Source organism: Tiliqua scincoides, chromosome 6 (assembly GCF_035046505.1).
Source record: "Tiliqua scincoides isolate rTilSci1 chromosome 6, rTilSci1.hap2, whole genome shotgun sequence".
Lineage (NCBI taxonomy): Eukaryota > Metazoa > Chordata > Lepidosauria > Squamata > Scincidae > Tiliqua > Tiliqua scincoides.
In genome coordinates, this window is record NC_089826.1 from 47,176,090 (window position 1) to 47,192,925 (window position 16,836).

Below are 16,836 nucleotides of genomic sequence, written 5' to 3' on the forward strand. Positions count from 1 at the left end.
GGGGTGTGTGTGTGTGTGTGTGTGTGGCAGAGCGGGGTGAATGTGTGTGGCTGCCTGCGAAGGAGCTGGATGTACCCGAGCGCCGAGTCCACAACAGCGGCATTGAGAACCCCATTCAAGCGCCTCCTTCCTCCCTTTCTTCCTCCGGACCACTGCAGCAGCGGGCCAAGGCTGCTGCTGCTGCTGCTGCTGCTTCTGCTCGTGCCCCCCCCCCCACCTGGGTCCTTCAAGCTCTCGCCCGATATGCAGAGGATCTAACTGCTAAGGGGAGAACGGGCAGGTGAGGCGCCAGCAGGCGAGGAATATTCTGTGGCTCGGTGGATGCTCTACTTTTCATGGCAATGCAAAAGATCCGGCAGATTTTTCTCTTCCTGGCTCCTTTGGTGTGGGGACTCATCTGGGGGGTCTACTCCAACGGCATCCAAATAGGTGAGTGTCCTCTGGCGGAGGGGTTCATTGGCTTCCCACTCCCCCCATCCTCCCAAACCCTTAGCCATTTGGAGGAGAAGTAGCAGTTGACATATTCATGGCATGTAGCCTCTGAACCAGCCTTTGCTGCTGGAGTGAATGGAGAGAGAGAGAGAGAGAGAGAGAGAGAGAGAGAGAGAGAGTCCCTTCATTCTCCTTCCATTCCTTTTCTTTTTCTTCAAATGATTGCTCTGCCTTCCCTCGCCTTTATTCCCTCTGAAAGCAGCTCCTTCTGGAAAATAAAATAAAACTAGTTGGTGGCTTCAAACCAAGCCATCTGGCTTTTACTGGTGTACGCATAATGTTTGCAAGGGTCCAGTCCACCCTCCCATTAAAATCAATTGGAAGGGGAAAAAATAACTCCTATTCATTGGCATGAATGTCGATGGCACCCTTAGTGTGAGGAAGACAGCATGCTGTGCTAACCAGAGATCCCCTCCCCTTGCCAAACTGTATCAGGGTCTGCTGTCTTTGGAGAGCGAGATGTGACTGAGATTTTAGGAAGGCTCATCCTTTCCACCAGTATGACCAGAGGCCACTCCATTCAGAGGGCTAATGAATGAAGGGCTTTTTTTGGGTCTCCCCCTTAGCAGCACTGGCACTGCAAGCCTGCAGCACTGATGTCCTCTGTGTGTATCTCTCTTGTTCTGTTTTCATGTGTGTTTGTCATCCTACAGGGGGGCTCTTCCCCAGGGGAGCCGATCAGGAATACAGTGCATTTCGGGTAGGGATGGTTCAGTTTTCCACTTCAGAGTTTCGACTGTCACCCCACATTGACAATCTAGAGGTGGCCAACAGCTTCGCAGTCACCAACGCTTGTGAGTAATGAATGTTCCATTCATTCTGATCTTCTCTGCTGAAACCTTTTGCTCCTGGGCTGGAAGAGACGTGGCTGGAGCAACTGGGCACTTGTGCATTAAGCAAGGGGGGGTGGAAAGGTATGGGGAAGGGGAGTCCTGCCTTCAGCACTGAATTCCTCCAGAGAAGTGGAGAGCATGTGGAGATGCAGTCAGGCAGTGAAAGCATGGGGGACGCACGCTTCCAGCTGTACTGCCTTTGGAGGAGAGGTGCACCTGAGCATCCTGATGTTGACCCTGTGCTCTTCCAGCCCTCTTGCCCAACCCCTTCTAACTAGACTGATCATTTTGTTTTGCAAATGGAAGTTCCAACAAGGATTTTTAATGTCTTACATAAGATTGGCTGCAGCAGTGGCTGATTGTGGTGTAGGGAGAACCCCGCCCTGCTCCATACCCAAAGGCCCAGATGGGTCCTGCTGAGTGGTGTGTATGATTATTTATTTTCAAGAACATGAGATTAAATTCCCACCCCACCCCCGCAATCCTTCCTGCTGGGGCATTTGCTTATTAGAGATATTTCCGTTCTAAATCTATCCTCTTGAACCGGGAGGGGGAGGGAACGGGATTGAAGGGGACAGAATCTCTGCCCCTTCCCAGGCTATATAAGGCTGTTCCCTTTGGCCTTTGCTACAGACAGGAGACATGGTAGCTGAACCCTCTCCACTTCTAGACATGATATACTGGAGTCATATCTTTCCATCATGCCCCCAAAAAGTGCAGCAAGCAGCTGGCTATTCAACTCCCCACCTTTCTATTATAAGGAAGAGATCTTTGAAGCTGGTTATCTCTGAAGTGTGACAGGGTGTTGAATTAGCATCTTGCATCACAGGGTATTATTCATTCCATGTATGTATGTATAAATAAACCACCAATACAAGAGCAACTGGAGTGGGTAAACTGGGAGGAATGGGGAAAATGTATCTGGGAGTCCCTTATGGGTCATGTGTTACTGGCAGGCTGGTTGCACATGGTATGAGGCCACATTCTAAGCTTGAGAAGACTGTTTCATGAAATGTAGAAGACCATATTCAGGCATATGTCTTATGCAGAGAGAGAGAGAGAGAGAGAGAGAGAGAGAGAGAGAGAGAGAAATCCTCAAGGCCATCTCAGCTCCGAGGCCTCTTGGTTTAGTTGCACAGATGCTTGAGGAAGCAGCAAAATAGCTGCAAGTGGATTGTTGGATCTCAACAGCAATAGTTGCCTGAGGCTCTGATCAGCCATTTTCCTTTTTGCAATTCTCCATATTAGAATTACTCTCTCCAGCCTCTTTCCGAATGAATCACTGTACCTTAAGGAGCCCTTCTTGAGTTTTGAAGGAAAACAACAGTACAGAAATAAAGAGCAGGTTGTGAATTTGTGGAAGAGGAATCAGACTACTTTGTAGCTCTGTGATATCTCTGCTGCAGGGAGCATTGCTTTGTTGGAATAAAAGGCTCACATGACATAGATTCAGATGATTTTTGAGCATCTACAATACGTACATGTGACCGGCCTTCCTACTCTCACTTGGCATCATTCTGATCTTCCTCTTTTGTAAGGGTCACAGCATTTCCAGAAGACATTCGTAATAGGCACAGTGCAGCTATGGCAAGGGTCAAGTAGTAAAAATAATGTCATGATAGAAGACAATCAGAAAGTGCTCTATTTTCCAACAATTTCCTCCACTGGAATACACATCTCCTTAGAGAATTGGTTTGACAGAATGACAAACAGTTGCACTACCAAACTGAGAACTATGATGGTTACAAAGTGAGGATGTTTTTATTAATGGTTCTCTAGTTTAATCAGGCCTCCTAAGATGCCACCCTTGTCCATTTTGGTGTTATAACAAGTTGTGGAATACAGCAAAGTTAGTATTGGGGTCTGAGCCATTGCATTGATGCAATGCCATTGCAAGAGAAGGAATTTTGCAATTCTTAATGCTACAGACTTATTTCTGTTGGTTTGCCTTGAAACTGAATTAAGTCTTTTCTGCCCAAAGTTGCATATACACAACAGGAATCAAATGTGTATACCTGTGGGCTGGACAGAAATGGGTTAAGAGTGAATGAAGATGCCGTGTCCTATGATTATAGAGTAAAGGTGCAACACATTAACAATTAAAGGCAACACTAGAGAGGAGACCCTTTAAGGTGATTATCTGAGTGGAAAAATAGCTGCTAGCTAAGGTGATTAGAATTGCAGTTTGTCCCACTGACTTTAAAGGAATGCATCCCATTTTGAGCACAGTACAGTGATACAGTTCAGTCTCATTTTCTGAGAAGGCTGCTGCCAAGATTTTCAAATCTAGAGAGTCAAGAAAAAGGGAGAGCCAGAACTGTGATATGCCCATGTGCTCCCAAGGCACATCCTACATATTCAGAGGATTGGTGGTTTGACTGCCAAGTACAGCTTCTGGCCATGGAAAGAATATCATATAGATACAAGTTGCAGAAGAGTGACCATGCTGTAGCACATCAAAAAGTCCTGTGATGTCTTTTATAGCATGAGCTTTAGTAGGCAGGAGTTTGCTCCATGAGATGATAGGACTGTTGCTAGTGCTGGAGGACATACCTTGCCTGCAGAAATCTGAGGTTCAATCCTTGGAGAAGTTGCTTTGTTAAGACCATGTTGAGCTGATGGGCTAATGGTCTGACTCAGTTTACGGCACCTTCCTATATTTATTAATTATCATGCATCTGAATGAAGTATGTTTTTACTGTGGACATTAATGGCAAAATAAAATGGTGAACCTTTAGGATATCAGAAGACTCTTGACTGAATATAGAGAAAAAGTCAGCGGGAGAGTAATACAGGGAACATCGTTATGAAGTGGCTCCATTCCTGGTTTTGTTCATTCAACAGTGGTTGAGCGTAAGGCTCCTTTAAATCAGTGGTTCCCAAACTGTGGGTTGAGACTCACTGGTGGGTTGAGACCTGATTTTGGTGGATCACCAAAGGGTGATGAAAAGATCAGATAACTAATTGCCTTAAGTCCTGAGGCTATTCAAAAACTGATTTTTGGTAATTATCTTGCAAAGAGCTCAGCTCCTGCAGTTTGCAGGCATGTGTAAATATAGGGAGATAAATGTTTGAGGGTATTTTTTTCTGGTTATTATTACTTATGATTGAATAAATGAATGAATGAGTACATAAAATATTGTTTATTTATAAAACTCCTTTTTAAAAAACCTATGTGAAAAACCTAGGTGGTTCCCGATATAGTATCATTTTAAAAAGTGGGTCCCCGTGCCAAAAAGTTGGGAACCACTGCTTTCAATCTTATGAGTCCTCTACCTCAGGATCATCATCCAAGGTTTGTCTCAGGCAGAGTTTCCCATAGCTCATTTCATCCAAACCTAGTCCTAAGACATGGAATGGAAATAATATAAACAAGAGGAGGTATTTGAGAATTCATACGGCTCAATTCTAACAGGGCCTTACACTGCCAGAACTAGCATTCATTGGTTAGGAATGAGAACTGTCAGGGTAGGTGGCTTATAGGAAAGACTGAGCTTTGATATTTCTTAATAGTATGAAAATACAGAGAGTGTACTGGAGGTATGGTCAGGGTGCAAGTCATGACGGGGGCCAAAAGCTAAACCTAATCCACTGCTGGAGTTTCATGGTATTTCACATGGCCAAATGTGTACCATCCAATGCACAAATATATTTTTTTCTTACTTGGATATTCAGCAAAATCAGACTACAAGGTTTACAATCTGGATCTGCTCTGCGGCAGAGATTTATGAATTTGTCCCTTGGCCTATCGTGCATTTTTTATCTGGATGCCTCATAATCTCAATTTAATCAAAGTGCTAACAGCCTTAAGGTGCAATCCTAACCCCTTATGTCAGTGCTGGGCAATGCAGCTCTGAGGTAAGGGAACAAACACTCCCTTACTTTGAGGAGGCCTCCGTGAGTGACACCCAACTACAGGATGCAGCACATGTCCCATTGGCACCGCTAAGCCAGTGCTGGAAAGCACTGACATAAGGGATTAGGATTGCGCCCTTAGTGTGTATAGTATAGTATAATAGGTTAGAATAACCTAATAGCCAGTATATTGCAGTGGAGAGAGTTTTGGACTTGGACCTCAGAGTTTGAATTTAGTTCCTGAATAGTTATAAGTAGAAATTAAGATTAATAGTTGAATGTCACTGTGACATTTAACATTTTGTGGTGGTGATGGCGAAAGACCTGGTCACAAGAATATTCCTTTGGTTTATGGAATCATTCATTCCCATTCTGAGTTATAGAGTTGGTGCACCGTTGTGCTTTGAGACTGAGATATGAATCAGGATGTCCCTGATTTGCATATCTCCTATGTCATGAGCTCACCAGGTGGCCATAGGCAAGTGGCTCCCTCTCAACCTTCTTATCTGCAACATGAGGATAATAATACTACCTTACCTTGCAGAGTTGATGTAAAAACAACATCAAGATACTACATGTGGGACAATTTGCACACTCAGAAAGCACTATACAGATGTTGCCTTGAGGAATTAAAGGACCTATATGAGTTTGAGAGTCTCACTTTCAGTCGAAACAGCTGGTAATGTTTGCAAGGAACAGGTGAGATCTTGGATTTTTAGCTGGTTTTTCTAGAATCATAGAGTTGGAAGGGACCTACAAGGTCATCAAGTCCAACCCCCTACTGTAGCAGGAAATCCTCCAAGAGCATCTCCAGCAGGTGCTTATCAAGGCTTTGCTTGAAGATCTCCCTCTCTCAGTGAGGCAGACTCCACCACCTCACTTGGCAATCTGTTCCACTGCCGAACCGTCCTTATCAGGAACTTTTTCCTGATATCCAATTGGAATCAAGTTCTGCTTTCCTGCTATCCAATCGGATCTAGTTCTACTTTCAGAGGCAGGTGAGAACACATTTGTGCCTTCTTCCATATGACAGCCCTTCAGATATTTGAAGGGTGCTAGCTATCCCCTCTCAGCCTTCTCTTCTCCAGGTTAAACATACCAAGTTTCCTCAGTCTTTCCTCGTAGGGCTTGTTCTGCAGCCCTCTGATCATCCTTGTTGCTCTCCTCTGAACCTGCTCCAGTTTGGTTGCATCTTTCTTAAAGTGAGATGCCCAGAATTAGTTTTATCATAATTATTTAGAATATTTCTGTAGCACATTCAACAAAAAGTAGTTCACAAGGCAGTTTACGTAGCAAAATAAATCAATAAATGGTTCCTTGTCCCCAAAGGGCTCACCATCTTGGGAGTGGGGATGATGCAGAAGAGACACCAGCAACAGCCATTGGAGAAGACTTTATGCTGGGGTGAAAAGAGACAGTTGCTCCCCCTCACGAATCCTCTCCCCTTACTAAATGTGATAGGACACCACTTTAAAATGTCCCTCTTTGCCCAGTTAACAAGATTTTAGTGCCTTTTGCTCCCCATATTGTAACTGTGACTTCTAAGAGATACACCTAACAGTAGAATCAAAGTACTATAAGGGGCTTGTCAGATACTTGGAACTAGTGCAACATGTTGACTGGGATAGAAAGCAAGCAGGTATAATTACACCAACCATGCAGTGCTGTGCATATGTACTTACTAATAGCCCTTACCATCCAGCTCTTACCACAAGAGTACTTACTCTGTACTTACTAATAGCCCAATCCTATCCCACCCCCTTCCACCAGTTGATAACATGCAGCACTACCAACAGAGCACACATCTTTTGCTGGCGTAAGTCCTAGGAGAGTCAGGGGATGGGTCCAGGATGGGAGCTGGGGTGTGCTGCTGCTGCCGCCGAGATCCACCCCAAACCTGTCCTGGTTCCTCCCCTGAACCGCCTTGATCCTCTCCTAAACTGACCATGACACATCTCCTCTACCACCTGAACTGCTCCATTGTCATCTGGGTGGCCATTGAATGCAGAGTGCTCAATGGCAGATGCTGTTCACACTGCCATACCTGGACTTAACAGCAGTGGACTGAGAGATCTTTTCCTATAGGCCCAGGATAGGATTGGGCCGTAAATTACTTTCAGTTGTTTCATGCTGACTACAATAAATAGGTAGGTGAGATTCACTGTAAATCATGGTCAGAGGCTCCCTCGGATTAACTTGATGATTGTGTGAAGTGACCTGCCTGAAAAAGCACTGAATTTAAGGAAACTTCAGATGATATGGATAAATGACTGTGGTGCTAGATCTGTGACAGATGATCTATGCATCGTCCTACGTAATAGTGCAGTCCTCAAGTGGAAACAGAGGCGTTGCTAGAGGGGGCGGTGCACTAAGTTTTGAGCCTCCCTGCCCTGTGCAAGCAGCCCCTCCCCTCCCCTTTGGAGCCATGTGGGAGGGGGTGGGAGAAACTGAGGCAAATGGCTCCTGAGGGGACGGGGAAGGGCCACTTGCAGGCTGCAGGGAGGCTCTCTGCAAAACTTAGTGCACTGCCCCCCCTCTAGTGACGCCTCTGAGTGGAAAACCTGCATGTGTGAACCAGCCCTAAGATTTTATAAAAGGATGCTAATGTAGTCACAGCTGATCAACTGCATCCGCAATATTAATTTGAAATAAGACTTCTAATTAAGGTTGCACACACTTCCTAGAAAGCATGTCCCATTGAACTTAGTGAGCTTATCTGTCAATAAACGTGTTCAGGATTGAGCTGCAAGACATGTAGTCCTTTCCGCAATATTTTCTCATTCTTTGAAATCTTTTCCTGAGTTGTATTTTTGCACTGAGGTGGTTTCCTTAACTAAATTTTAAAATTTTAGCTATACAAAATCAAGTGGACAGTATAGTACTCACAAAAGTAAATCTCCTTAGAGTGCAATCCTAACCCCTTATGTCAGTACTTTCCAGCACTGGCATAGTGGTGCCAATGGGACGTGTTCTGCATCCTGCAGTTGGGTGTCACTCACAGAGGCCTCCTCAAAGTAAGGAGATGTTTGTTCCCTTACCTCAGAGCTGCATTTCCTTATGTCAGTGCTGGAAAGCACTGACATAAGGGATTAGGATTGCACCCTTACTTTATTTCCCTGTCATCCATATAATTTAGCAAACACTCATGCTTATAAATGCTTTTCCTAAAACTTAGCAAAAGGAAAATTTGAGCTAACAGGAAAGTGATTATGTAAATATTAAAACATACTAATAAGATTTAGATCTATGTAAGACTAATACAAGTGGAAGAGGCCTCATATTTAAGAAAATGCTTCGTTTTCACAAAGGATGGGGTCTGTGCACCTTTAATTCATAAGATTGCAGGCAAAAATGTGTCCAGCAGATGGCAGAGTTTTCCCAGCTATAAGAAGGCAGACCAAACTGTTTTAAAAAGCCACCCTTCTGTGCCACCTTTCAGTGAAACCATGTTCTCAAAATTATGCACAGAGGAACATAGGCAAAGAACACAGGTCGAGACCTTGCAATCTAAATGACAAGAGTGAGTGTGGAGTTTCAGACTTGATGAATATGCGATTAGCTGCCATGATATAAAAGTCAATTGGACCTAGTGTTGTGGAAAAAAGCATGTGCTTTCGGGGGATTCCCAGAGGTATCTGGTTGGACACTATGATAAACAGGATGCTGGACTAGATGGGCATTTGATCTGATTTGGTAGGGTTTTTCTTTGGTCTGAAATTGATTTGCTCCCCACAATTCTCCCCTCAATCTACTATCATGTTGTTGAATATTCTTGGAATATTTGCATAATCTCCAATTTTTGGATGCCTCCATTTGACATTGTGATATTTGATTTCAAAATTGGATATGTGACAGCATTTTGAAAGTAACAATGTAGTGACATCCTCATTCCAACAGTGGCATAACTAAGGGGAGGGTACATTGCTCCAGGTACTACACCTTGAAGGGATGCCAACCTGTACCCCCCCCCCCCCGACGTGGACCTGACATGAAAAAGCAGCCTTCTGAAGTGTGGGGAGGTTGCACACAGCCTCCCTGTACCTCAGACCATTCCTGGACACAATTGGACATGATAGTAAATTTGAGATGGTACATGATACATGATACAATTGGAGATGGTAAATTTGATTTTGTAGTATGGAGATATTAAAATAAAAAATAAAAATACACACACCACATCACATTTTAAAATAAGTAATGGAATACTCATGACTGAATGAGGTTGTGGGCGACATTGGCTTGTTGCCTTGGCAATAAGGATGTGTTATATCTTTGCCCTGACACCTGCAGCTCGTGAATCATTTTGCATCTTTTTACAAAGGGGTTTAAAAAAAAAAATCATTCAGGGGATGGCATGTTTTTTAGGTAGAAAGGAGTACCCATAAAATGCACACACTTATTTAAGCTCAGGACTTGTTTCTGACAGTATTTACTAATGGATTTGCAACAATATTTAGTACTTCACAGTATTTCAACAACTGAAAGCTTGCTTAAATTCATATTTTATTTTATGCCTGTCAAAATAATTAAGAGTTGCCAAAAGGATTAAACGATACACATTTTGAATTCTTAAAAACAAACAAACAACATACTCAAAGCATGACAAAATTTAGATTAGCATCCATTCATGGGGCAATATTCAATTAATGTGATGCAACAATATAATAAATAAACCAGTAGCTAGATTGCTTTCTTGATTTGGAATGGATTATTGCCAGCAACTAGAGCAAACTAGGAGCTTTGTATCTTTTGACCATGATATGTAAAAGACTGATCTCAACCTGGGTAAAATTGAAGATCCTTCTGAGTCCTTTTTCTGGGTGCCTTCTTGGTGGTGGTGGTTCCCCATTTGTAAACATCCTCCCCCTAAAAGATGAGGGACACATGAACCCTTCTGTGATTTTGATAACAGGTTACGGCATTTTTTATTTTATTTTTAGTGACTGGGACTGTATTGCTCCCCCCCTCAGAATTCTGCTTTGTTTTAAGGTCTATGATTTTAAAAAATGAACAGCACAATCCTAGCATGTCTCCTCTGAAGTAAATCCCTCTGAGTTCAATGGGATTTTCTCCCAGAGTGTGTGTATAAGATTGCAATTTAATTCAGTGAGATTCACTTCTGAGCAGACTTGCATTGGATTGTGCTGTAAGTTGTTGTAGGTTTTTGTTAAACTTCTTTATTTGTTCTGAAGGCTACTATGAATAGCTTTAATAACAAAGCAGCATTGAAATATTACTTAATTCATTAAACCACAGTATAAAACTTTTCCCTTTACATAGGGGAAAAAAAAGGCTTCCTGTCTCAAAAAATCTGAAACAAAAGAGACACCAGAAAGTAGCTATGGGAAAAGACTGTTAGTCTTATGATTAAGCACCATTGAAATAAATCAGATATGTGAATCAAGTGAGCAACTTGATCACTCTATGACTTATGGCCCAATCCAGCACATGCTCTGCACTAATGCTAGCTATCACAAACATGCCATAAAGCACTTTGCAGTGGTACAGCAGTTGCTGGCACTGGTGCGAAGGCCCGTGCTGGCTGGCACAAACCAGGCCCAATAGCAGCCTGGGAAGGGCAGGGGGATGGCATGATGGGGTGTAATGGGGGCAGGGGGGTGGCATGCTCCCTGGGGCATTTGGTGGGCCACTGTGAGATACAGGAAGCTGGACTAGATGGGCCTTTGGCTTGTTCCAGCAGGGCTCTTCTTATGTTCTTATGGTGGGGGTGGGGATGAATGGATTGGGCACGGGGGGGGGCGCGAATCAGCAACAGTGGCATGTACCACATCCCATCCCCCCTCCTTGGTCTGATCCACCGACATGGGTTAACACAGATTTGCACCATTCTGGGACCAATATGCCCATTCTTGCCCCATCTCCTTCCTGTTCCTGCGATTTTAAATTATAAATCAGTTGTGATTAGAGTTTTAACATATTGGTGATCAATCCATTAGGCTGATTGATTTAAAACAACATGGTTGATCAAAAAGGTTCTGCTGGCTCACTGGACAACAGATGTAAATTTATTAAATTATTATTTTTTAAATATAAAACTACTTATAAAAACTCCAGGTAGCAAAGTTATCAACACTGATTACTCACTGTATGAGACAGAATTAAGAATGCCTTATTTGAGATGGTGCCACTACTTTTCTTTGCACTTCAACATGTAGACATTCAGCATTACTGGTTGAATGATTTCCAGTTTTCTTTCTCCTTGATCTCGTGCAATTATCTAGAAATACATAACCTCCCCCCCCCCCCAACCTGTTGGGATAAAATAGGACATAGTCCATTATGAACTCCTCAGTGCTGGTCTTGGAATAGCATCTGAATGTCTGTACTGCTACCATATAGGTTAAATGAAAGAGTCCCTGCTGGATGGTCCCCATTGTGAAGAGATCTGAGCTTAATCAGTGAGTCAGCATCCCCTTGTCAGAATGTCACAGTGCCAAGCTGTAAGATTCTTCAACCTTCTCTTGAGCTAATGCAATTTGATTTTTGAAATCTCATATTTTATATAGATATAACCTCTGTGCTGAGACTGCTATAGGAATAACATGTTACTTCTCTGACACCTTTAGTGTACCTGTAGGAGACTCTTCTAAAAGGGAGTGAAATAACGGTTGTAGGTGAAATAATTGTGTTATACCATTTGGGACGTATATGGAATACTGTTTTAGAAAGCTGTATCATACACAACCCTCTCCATGTGTCACTTTGCTATTAGTTAGAGATAATGACAAATTGTGCTCCAGAAATTAATTATCATTAGGGCATCACTAAGCAAATCAGATCTTTGTAGATTAATTAGGTTTAAATTGATTAATTAATTCATGCAGGATGTAATTAATAAATTATATATGTATACATTTACATTTGCACAGTGGCGTCAATAGGGTTCGCATCACCCAGTGCGGGATGCCAGCGCGTCACCCCCCCATGCAGTGGGCGGGGTAATAGCCCCCACTGGTTTTTTGGCTGTACCTTTTGATAGAACAAAGATAGAACACATTCTGCATGAAATTACGCATTGATTGATAGAACATGACGGTATTATTCCTTCAAACTGTGATTTTAGTGATCTTGGTCACTAGTGGTGTCACACACACCCCCAGGTGTCAACTTACTAACACCTTATTGCAGCAGTTCTCAAAATTTTAGCAATGGGACCCACTTTTTAGAATGACAATCTGTTCAAAACCCACCAGAAGTGATGTCATGGTGGAAGTAACATCATCAGACAAATTAAAATAAATAAGTATAAATAATTAAAGTAAAACAAATAATTAAATAATCAGAAGCCAACCCTGTTCCACCAAGTGAATTTCCTCTGTAGCCTGCATGCAGTAACCCCCCCCCCCAAAATCAGTAAGGTTTTCAGCACTACCCAGTGCCCAGTTCAATTTAAGAGCTTCTGTTTAAACCAGATCACTGTCAGGATCCACCTGGCTTAGCAAGTCTCAAAAAGGTTCACCTTATCAGCTGAAGCCTCTGTTTTGATCCGTTTTAGTGCGGGGGGGGGGGGGGCTGCCATCTGCAGCACTTGTTTAGCTCCAAGTGCATAGGATCAGGACCATTCTGGTAGCCTTGCACTCTCCTTCACCTGATCTTCCACACCAGCCAAGGCATGTTTGCTTACTCGCGAGTAAACACGACCGTGAGGCTTAGTTTTGCTTTCCATAGGGCTCAATACATTCATCTGCTTAGAGGGAGGGACTTCCTTCTATAGTGTTTTTGGGGCTGCATTCAATGGATCAGGACCCTTTTAGTGTCCTTGGATTTCTCTCAGCCTGCCCTTTCTGACGGACTAAGGCAAGTTTTCCTACTCACAAGTAAACGCGCAATATGGCTCACTTTCCATAGGCTCACTTTCCATAGGGATCCATGCATTTTTTTGTTCTCCTGTTTTTTGGCCATAACTTTTGATAGAAAGGAGATATTTCACTCTGTTTTTTTGCACTGCATTTTGCTCGAAGTTCCACATCCAACAGTATATAACATGATGGAACTACTCCTAACCACCGTGATTTTAGCATGTCCAGTGCGCGTCAGCCCCCTGTGCGCGTCACCCAGTGCAGCCTGCATCCCCCGCACCCCTCTAGCGATGCCACTGCATTTGCGAAAAATAATTCTGAGGAAAAGAAGAAAATTTTTGTCTTGCAGCGTAGATGAGGCATGTTTCAATCATAACACAGGCCAACACAAATTTTAACTTGTCATAAAAGTTAAGACCTATTCCTGGGTATTTTAGGGGTGCTGATTCTAAAAATGGCATCAGTTTTGCCCCATCACATCTGGTTTTGGAGATACGGCATAGCCTTGTTACTGAATGATTCAAGCAGCTTCCACATGAGGAAGCCTAGGCGTGATCAGGAGGCTTGGGAAGGATAAAGGAAAATATTTTCCCTTACCCCACTGTAAGCTTCCTGATCTCCATTGGCTGGCACAGGTTTAGCTGGCACAGATTTGAGGAGAGAAAGGGGGACGTCGACTGCCTCTGGAGGGAATAGCATCTGGCGCAGGTCACCCCCACCAGGTGTCACCCTCTCCTGCCTCTGACATACCGCCCACCCTAACCCTGTCCCATCCTCCCTCCACCCTGTACTAATCACCCCCCACCAATTCACTTCTGTCAGTGGGCCTTCTTTGCCCTACCACCATGCATGAGGTCTCTGCATTTTCTCTGCAGGCAGTTCAGAAGTGCACAGCTATGCATGCTTCCAGATCACCATTTGCAATGGTCAGAAAGTGTGTTTCGCCACCAGAACATTAGTTCCTGTTGTGGCAATAGATAGGATTGGGCTGTAAGTCTTCTTACAGCCTACTGTTTTCAGCAACATTGGCTGGATAAACTAATGGCAATGATCTTCCTCTATATATGGCAACTTTCTTGTATTAGATCAGGGGTGCCCAAACCCGGCCCTGGGGCCACTTGTGGCCCTCGAGGCCCTTCAATGCAGCCCTCAGGGAGCCCCAAGTCTCCAATGGGCCTCTGGCCCTCCAGAGATTTGTTGGAGCCCACACTGGCCCGACGCAACTGCTCTCAACGTGAGGGCGACTGTTTGACCTCTCGTGTGAGCTGTGGGATGAGGGCTCCCTCCACTGCTTGTTGTTTCATGTCTGTGATGTAGTAGCGGCAGCAAAGGAAAGGCCAGCCTTGCTTTGAGCAAGACCTTTTATAGGCCTTGAGCTATTGCAAGACCTTCATTCATTCATTCATATAAGTTCATCTTTAATATATTCATTTATGTAAACTTATGTAAATTTATTCAAATTTTAAATGTAAATTAATTCTTTCCCCCCCCGGCCCCCAACACAGTGTCAGAGAGCTGATGTGGCCCTACTGCCAAAAACTTTGGACACCCCTGCATTAGATAAACAGGATGGACAGCCTTCATATAAGATGGAAAGCCAGATATGCTTAAGAATAGGAATCATACCTATAAAATAGATATTGTGCTATAATAGACCTTGTGAGGGGTGCCCCGAAAAGGGGGGGGGTCTCAGGGCGTCATCTGGCGAGGTGCCAAGGGTCGGCTGGATGGTCTCATGGGACCCCTGGGTAGGGTGCCCACCTCCCTGGGGTTCCTTGCAGGGGAAGCCTCAGACCAAGCCAGGGGGAGGGGGTTCACGACACCCTTGTCCTCCTCCCTGGAGGCAGGAGCTGAGGCCCTTGGTCTTCAGGCAGGGGCTCCAGCTCCAGCCTCCTGCCTTCCCTCTCCAGCACTGCCTGTCATCACAGGCCTCCCTGCTTTTATCCTCCCCAGCCGCAGCCTCAGCTCCTCCCCTTCCTCCCTCTCTAGGCTTAAAGGGGCCCTGACCCTGGCCTGCTTCCCTCCTCTTTGGTAGTTAATGGTGACCCAGCCCTGCTCACTGCTCTGGTCAGGTGAGCCCTGGGGGGGATGGTCTCTCCCACCCAGCTGCCCTACGTCTTTCTGGGTCAGCTGGAGAGGTGGTGGTGGCTCTATGGCCAGGCAGTTCTGCCCCTGGCCTGCAGCCAGGTAAGGCAGGGGTCGGACAAGGGCTCGACCCCTGACAGACCTATAGCTCTGATGTACCTGAGAAGCTCCGCAGATACTTGTTTTCTGTGATCCAGGCATTGCTTAACTAAGATATTGAGGGGCTCTAGTGTGAAAATATGCTTCCTTCTTGAAAGTAGCTGAAAGTGCAAAGATCCTGCATCTGCACAGAGAACATTCTGTAATTCACATATAATTCTAATTGGTGTTGTGATAGATACAAGAACTAGACTGCTTTTTTTGTTTCTAATGCTCAAATATACTCATTTGCAGAGTGAATTGCTCACAAATACCATTCTCCAGACACACTTTCCATATATCCTTCCTACCTCTTTGACACTGTCTGTAGTGTTAAAAGCAGGAATGGGAATGTGGCACCATCGCAAGACTCGAGCTGAGTCGCCAGTCTCCATCCCCGCAACTCGACTTGTGCATGAATCTTAATGGGTGCCCTTTGCTGACTTGCTTCCTGAAATTCTCAAGTCATTTTGACTCAAGTCAGCGTCTTTTGGGTCAGGCAAGCCGGGGCATGGACCATCAGGAAGTAGGAGGCAACCAAGCTTTGCAAGGCAGGAAGGGACAGGATGGATAGTGGGACAGGTCAGAAGTGGCAAGCAGGAGAAGGGTTGGATGGCAGCAGTTGGGATTGAGAGTATGACTCAATCCTTTGCAGTTCTGCTCAGAAGTAGTTCCATTGCCTGGCATTCAGGGAGGCAGCTTCTTCCTCCCAGGTAACAATGGCCAGAACCAGGGATGGGCAAGTCAGGCACAGCTTGACTCGAGTTGAACCACGGGTCTCGACTCCTGCAACTCAGCTCCAAAACAAGTCATAATGGGGCACTTTCTGAGTAGCCTGGAGCATCTTGACTTGAAAAGACTCAAGTCATAGGTCTTTCCCTTTAAAAAGCAAGCTGTAATTCCATGGGGGGAAAAATGGAGCTGCTGCTGGGGTTTGTGCATGCTTGTGTGCATCAGAGTTCCCTATATCCACTCCCCTGCTGCCCCATCCCATCTCTAAACAAGGCAGGAGGGGGTGAAATGGATTGCGTGGGAGCGGGGACAGGAGTAATAAGTTGGAGGAGGGTCATGCATAGCAGCTGTGAGGCTTACCAGGATGACCCAATCCTTTGCAGTTCTACTCAGAAGTAGTTCTATTTGAGCCAGTTATTCAGTGGGGCTACCTCCTCCCAAATAACAACGGAGCTCACAGCAGCCATGCGGATGGAAAGTGTGATTGCTACAAAACTCCCTCCCCCTTGCTTCCCTGCCTCCTTTTTCCCTGGGTTTCTCCAGCCAATTCCAAGGTAAGAACCCCCTTAGGCTCCTCCTCCTGCCCTCCCTCATCCAAAGAAACAAATCAGACCACCCATCCTTTGTCCAATGACCATCGGTTTCTTCAGAGATGGGCAAGAAAGCCCGCTTCCGTCTCCCTGCCTCCTGCTCAAATGCAAAAGCAAACATTAACCCTTCCTTGGCTCTTGGTTGGAACCTCCCTGCTGCTTGCCCGGTTTGAGTGATGGCCCCACAAGGTGTTTCAAGTTGTGTAAAAGGTCTGCACGTGTGGCAACTGAGTGCCAAGTCGTGGCTCCAGACTCAAGTCAATTCCTGAGTCATTGGTGCAACTAACTAGA

General features: G+C 44.7%; 1 protein-coding gene across 3 annotated transcripts in view; it reads left to right on the top strand.

The window, feature by feature from the left end:
• Positions 1-323: 323 nt before the first annotated feature.
• GRIA2 (glutamate ionotropic receptor AMPA type subunit 2) overlaps positions 324-16,836 on the top strand; it is an 89,092-nt gene continuing 72,579 nt past the window's right edge. For 2 of the 3 annotated variants that reach the window (XM_066631908.1, XM_066631909.1), the window contains exons 1-2: positions 342-429; positions 1,146-1,286. In XM_066631908.1, the coding sequence (XP_066488005.1) occupies positions 342-429; positions 1,146-1,286 (229 nt within the window). Of the gene's footprint in view, positions 430-1,145; positions 1,287-16,836 lie in introns of all 3 variants that reach the window. The other variant, XM_066631910.1, reaches the window with a different exon arrangement.